The sequence below is a fragment of the Mus caroli genome, unplaced genomic scaffold (genome assembly GCF_978045245.1).
Source record: "Mus caroli unplaced genomic scaffold, Mus_caroli_1 scaffold_5, whole genome shotgun sequence".
Classification (NCBI taxonomy): Eukaryota; Metazoa; Chordata; class Mammalia; order Rodentia; family Muridae; genus Mus; species Mus caroli.
This window is the reverse complement of record NW_028227260.1, coordinates 34,763,479-34,769,050: the sequence shown is the minus strand read 5'-3', so window position 1 is coordinate 34,769,050 and position 5,572 is coordinate 34,763,479. Positions and strand designations below refer to the sequence as shown.

The 5,572-nt window shown below is 44.4% G+C and overlaps 1 protein-coding gene across 1 annotated transcript; it reads left to right on the top strand.

The window, feature by feature from the left end:
- The first annotated feature begins 1,460 nt into the window (after positions 1–1,460).
- On the top strand, positions 1,461–5,065 carry Armcx5 (armadillo repeat containing X-linked 5). Its single transcript, XM_029472982.2, has 3 exons — positions 1,461–1,508; positions 2,179–2,255; positions 2,600–5,065. Exon 3 carries the CDS (start codon positions 2,859–2,861, stop codon positions 4,716–4,718), a length of 1,860 nt encoding a protein of 619 aa, XP_029328842.1. The 5' UTR covers positions 1,461–1,508; positions 2,179–2,255; positions 2,600–2,858; the 3' UTR covers positions 4,719–5,065.
- The last annotated feature ends 507 nt before the right edge of the window (positions 5,066–5,572 follow it).

Here is a 5,572-nt window from a genome sequence, read left to right as displayed (position 1 = left end):
TGTAATTCAGCATTGAGAACCGCCCCACCCCCAGCATCGTTTCTACCTTGAGCCCCTCCGGTACCTAACCAGCTCACTTCAGTGGGCGGTGGGTTTAGTGACGAACGTGTAAAAACACTAGAATTCTTTGCTATCCTTCCGCCCGGTAAGGCGGACGCTTTTTCTTCTGACGCCACAGCGTGAAAACCGCATGCATTTCGAAATGGAAAGACATGCCTAAGAAGGGACATTTGGTAATCGCCTGCTTGCCGGTGTTTGGCGCGGTTTTCCCTAGTTCGGTATCAGAACCTAAGTGTCGCAGTATGCGCCACACGCCGCACTCTCGAGGTGGGGGTAGTATCACTCCGCTTCCCTAAGCCGGAACTCCTTAAATAATTCTAGCTCCTCCCTCTGCGGGCCTCCGTAATGACGTCGCCGCGCCTGGTGCGTCCCGGCGGATGTAGGTAGCTATGTAGTCGCTTCGTGAGGGACCGGAGAGAGGAGTGGGTACCGAAAGGTGACAGTAATTTGCTAGTCATGGCCCTTCATCTTGTCCTACATCCCAAGCTCCCGGCAAGCCCCTAAATTACAGTCGCCGCCATTGTCTCTGCTCCCTGAGGCGGACTGCCGACGGCGTTTGCCCGCCTCCTCTCTGTGTGGGAAGGCGCCGCCGGAGGAGAGAACGCACCTAAGAAAACAGCCTTGGATTCAAGCAGAACAGGTCAGTAAGAAGGAGGGCATTGCTTGGGGTTGTGGATGCGGTTTCCATGATTGGTGCGGGATTGGTGACCTGATTTTAGGGGGCGAGTGTTGAGAAGACAGACGAGGGAGGATGAGAAAAAGCTATCTACGTTTCCAGAAACTCGCTTCATCACGTTTGGGAACGGAGATAGATGCAATGGCATCATCTACTGGGGAGAAAGGACTACCACCACTGATGAACGCAGTTGTCTGAGGAGCCTTAAGAATCAGGAAGGAGATACACAAAGGGATTGTAGATGTGGGAACATTAAATCTTGTGTTGGGTGTGTTCGAAGATTGCACATTCTTATCTTACCATTAATTAACCATATCTTACTCAGTGTGATTTCATCTGATTTGGGGCTATCACACATTCATTTGTGTTGATAGATTTTGTGCCAAGTTTGCATTTCTTCACGTTTCAGGGTGGCAGATCAAAAGGGGAGGGGAGAAGATAAACAAAACTGACCTGATTTCTGTACTGAGGGAAAAAGCTGCAAGACTAGGTAGGGTTCTAGAATAATTTCTACATCTCCTCTTTTCCAGCCTTCCAGAAATGCCCTCCGCGTTACCCCAACTATGTTGCAGAATGTGATAGGTTTGTGTGGGTGGGTGGGGGATAATCATAAGAATGTGTAAGAAAATTGAAAATGATACTTTTCATTATTTCCCCAGCTTCCTGTTATTGTCAGGCGTTTCGTCCCTACTGCTACCAGTACGACCAACTGTGCAGAGATGATTTAGTTGTCCCTTCATGGAAATGATCAGGCTTTAAGAATATAGCAGAGGCACGTGGAGATTTGGGGGTATCATGGGGGGATGACAAGAGAAAGGGAATCAGAGAATTCTTTACCAAACAAGTATCTGTATCCAGCAAGCATTTATTCCGTAATTACTGTTTCCTAAATTATACTCAGTAGTGCTGTTCTCCTGTTTGTGGATTTCCATTGATAGACACATCCGGAGGGTTGTATAACTTGGCTGTTGTGAATGTTTGTAAAATAGCTGAATGTGAAGCTAGGAGATAATGAGAAGGCAATTGTCCAGATTCGAGGGTTACTGTGAAGACAGACAAGGATCACTGAGACTAGAATGTCACATCCTTCTGTTTTGTCAGTTTCTCGATGACCTCTAGCTGGTCTGTGGATTCACTTAGGAGTCTTGGTCTAACTCTAGAGATAGGTGCAGGATGGGAACATCTTCCTTTAATGCCCTCTTCCCTGTCCTGCTCTAACACTTCATTATCAATCTATTTTTCAACTAGGGGATTACCGAAACAGTCACTCAAGAGGACAATGGAGGGCCCCAAGGGAGGAGGAGGAGGAACAGCCTTGAAGCTGGATAATGGGAGGAGAGGAAGACCAGGAAGGGAAAAGCTAGACAAGCTTCTCTGAGAAGGCAAGAATAAGGGCCAGGAACCAAGAGCTGAGTTTCTCTGTCCTCTTTATCTGTCCATAGGTTTGCCAGATCTGCTGTGGGGCTTGTCGCCAGTGGAAACAGAGAAAGGAGGAGACAATCCCTTGGCAAGAGTGCAGGTTAGTATGAACGTGGGGACTCCTCTAGTAAGACCTGTAGTATGGAACAGTAAAGATTTGGTTGGCTCCAGCCCAGGTCAGCAGATAGCCTCAGAATTTTGCAGCCTCTCATGTCCATCCAGCTTTCCTATTTTTTCTGCCCTTATTGGTGTCTGCAAAGACAAATTGGTAGCACATGAAGGTGTAGACAGTGGGTGACCTGAAAGGAGGAGTTGGCTCCTTGTCTCCTTCTTCCCCATAGAGCACTGAATTTCCATACTTAACTATGTCTCTGTGCTTATCAGCGTGAGAAGAAAGCAAAATTGGAAGAGACTTAAAGCCCCATTTCCTTCCTCCACCCCTAGGTCCAACTTCAGTGACAGATCTGATGGCCTTGGAGTGGCTGAAGACCACCACCCTCCACAGGCCTGCGCCCAAGCACAGCTATCCTTTATCTTGAGTGAGCTTCCTCAGCATGCAGTCTATATGATTGGCAGAAACTGTAGTTGGAAAGGGGGCTGAATGACTACTGGACTTTATATGAGAACACCTACTTGGGGCTGACTTTCGGGCAAGGCTGAGACAGGGACATATTTATATTTAGCTTTGCCTTTGTCTCGAACCATGATTGGCTCTAAAACTAAAAGGAAAGCTAGAGAAGAGTCGGGGGCTTCCTCAAAACCTGGAACCAATAGCCCTGCCAATGCTAAAGGAAAAGCCAAGAATCAGACCACTAAAGCGGTTAAGGCAGAACCAAAAGAAGAATGGGGGAACCAGGCTGAGGCTAGGGATGAAGCAGTGGCCAGGACACAGCCAGCCATTTCCACTGAGCCCAAGACTGTGACCTGGAAAGTAAAAAAAAAGAAAGATAAGACTAATGCTAGAGTCATGGCTCAGGCTAAGACAGAACTCCTGGCAGAGCCTGCTTTAGTGCCTCACACCAAGTCAGATGCTCTGCCTACATCTGTGGTCATTACTGTAACCAAGTCTGAAGTCAAGGTTGACACTGGAATTGAGGCATCTGTCAAGGGCGCTGCCAAGGCTACTGATAAGCGCAGTATTAAGCACAAGCCTGAGATAAAAAAAGAGGTCTGTGTCAAATCCAGGGCTGAGGACAAAGCTAAAGAGGTCTGTGTCAAATCCAGGGCTGGAGACAAAGCTAAAGAGGTCTGTGTCAAATCCAGGGCTGGAGACAAAGCTAAAGAGGTCTGTGTCAAATCCAGGGCTGGGGACAAAGCTAAAGAGGTCTGTGTCAAATCCAGGGCTGGGGACAAAGCTAGTATTGTCATCAACACCACTGATGAGGATGAAGATTATGTGTGCTCCTGGTTTTGGACTGGAGAAGAGCCTAGTGTAGGGTCCTGGTTCTGGCCTAAAGAAGAAAATCCTCTTCAAGTTTATCAGCCCCCACCAAAGGTTGAAGAAGAACCTGAACCCCCAGATACATTCGACTATGCTTTAAAAAAAAAAGCTGCAGCATGGTTAAGGGGCAGGTTTATTGTCCTTGTCCCCATTGAGGAACCACAGCCATCTTTACCTCCAGATGGGAACTGGACTCTGGTTGCAACCTTAATTGAAACTCCCCTGGGTATTCGACCTTTGACCAAGATCCCACCTTATGGTGGACCTTACTTCCAGACTTTAGCTGATTTAAAAAACCAAATCCGGGAAAAAGAAAAGTATGGACCCAATCCAAACACCTGCCGCTGTAAATCCCGTACCTTTAGTTTAGAGCCTGTTGAGTTTGATAAGCTTGTTACCCTACTTAAGTTAACTAGGGATCCGTTTATTCATGAGATAGCTACGATGATAATGGGGATCAGTCCTGCTTACCCATTTACTCAAGATATTGTTCATGATGTTGGTATTACTGTTATGATTGAGAATTTTGTCAATAACCCGAATGCTAAGAAATACCCTAGAACTTTAAATATAAATGCCGACCCCGATGCCCCCGAAGAAGTGAAAGAGACCGAAGCACATGTAAATAAAGTTTGTAGGGACATACTCTGTTGTCCTTTGAACTGCTCTGTGCAAGTGGAGGAGCTAAAGCTGTTAGTGAGCTTGAGTGTGAAATTTGATTATCACCACGTGGTTATCTATTATGTTCGTTATTTCATCTCACTGTTAAACAAAGGAAGTGTCAAAATCAAATTTCAGATTTTAAGGGTCCTTTTGTGTTTGTCAAAAAATCAAGCGAATACAAGAGAACTGATCAGTGCTGAGGTTATGTCCTCACTGGTCTCACTCTTTCACAAGAATGAGTCAAAAGCTAATATTCTTCATATCATTGAAATATTTGAGAATATAAATTTCCAATTCAAAAAAAGGGCAAAACTATTTACTAAGGAAATGTTCACTAAATCTGAACTTATTTCCATATTCCGGGAGGCAAAAGAGTTTGACCAGAAACTCCAAGACTTAACAGACCACAGTGACCCTGATGTGAGAGATAAAGTTATCCGATTAATACTCAAGCTCTAAGTAGCTGTATATTCTCACAAAGCCTTGAACAGTTTTGTCTTTCCAATATAAATAGAATGCTTATTATAATTATAAATTTGATAACTTATGCTCTCTGTGTTGAGGGAGGCCATTTTATGGATGCTAGTCATCTTGAAAGATTGAATACTTGCTGGTTTTTATTGTGCTATATAATATAAATTAAGGTATTTTGGTATTTCTGTAATGTAACCCAGTACTGAACCTATTCGTTCTAAATAAGCTATATTTCTGTGCATTATATTGATATAAGTGTATTTTCGTATTCCATTTACGTGTTTTTAATAAAGTTGCATGCTAAACACAATGAAAACATTGTTCCAGTTCTTTAGTTGAAATGTAGTCAGAGATGAACAATGTAAATATAGCCAAAATTGTTGTCTGTCCATTTACTGATGGTGGGGGTGGCACAAACAAACAGGTTCACAAATTGTCAGATCTTTCAGTTTCACCATGTTCAGGGAATACAGTCAACCATTCTGTGACCAAGAAGACAGGACTATGCTTCTGGCTGCTGGAAGTTGTAGATGGCAGGTTTTCAATGGAGGAACAATACTGAATCCGGACAGACTTAGGAGGAAGAGAATACAGATGCCTTCATGTCACTCTTGAGTCCAAGAACTTGTACTTAGCTTGCACATCAGCTGTCCCACTAGGATACCCTGAAGTTTTTAATCCCAGAGAGATTTCCTGGTTCTCAGCCTATTCAGTTCAATTTTGGTCAATTGTGGGAAGTGCACTTCTAAAGGGACACAGGCACACTGTTTCCTTATTAGCCCCCTCCCCATCCAAGAATGTCAGATTTACTACTTCCAATGAGGTTTTCTAAGCCTGCA

Bases quoted from the DNA above. Each gene is read 5' to 3' on its own strand.
- Armcx5 (XM_029472982.2), top strand. From the start codon at position 2,859: ATGATTGGCTCTAAAACTAAAAGGAAAGCTAGAGAAGAGTCGGGGGCT.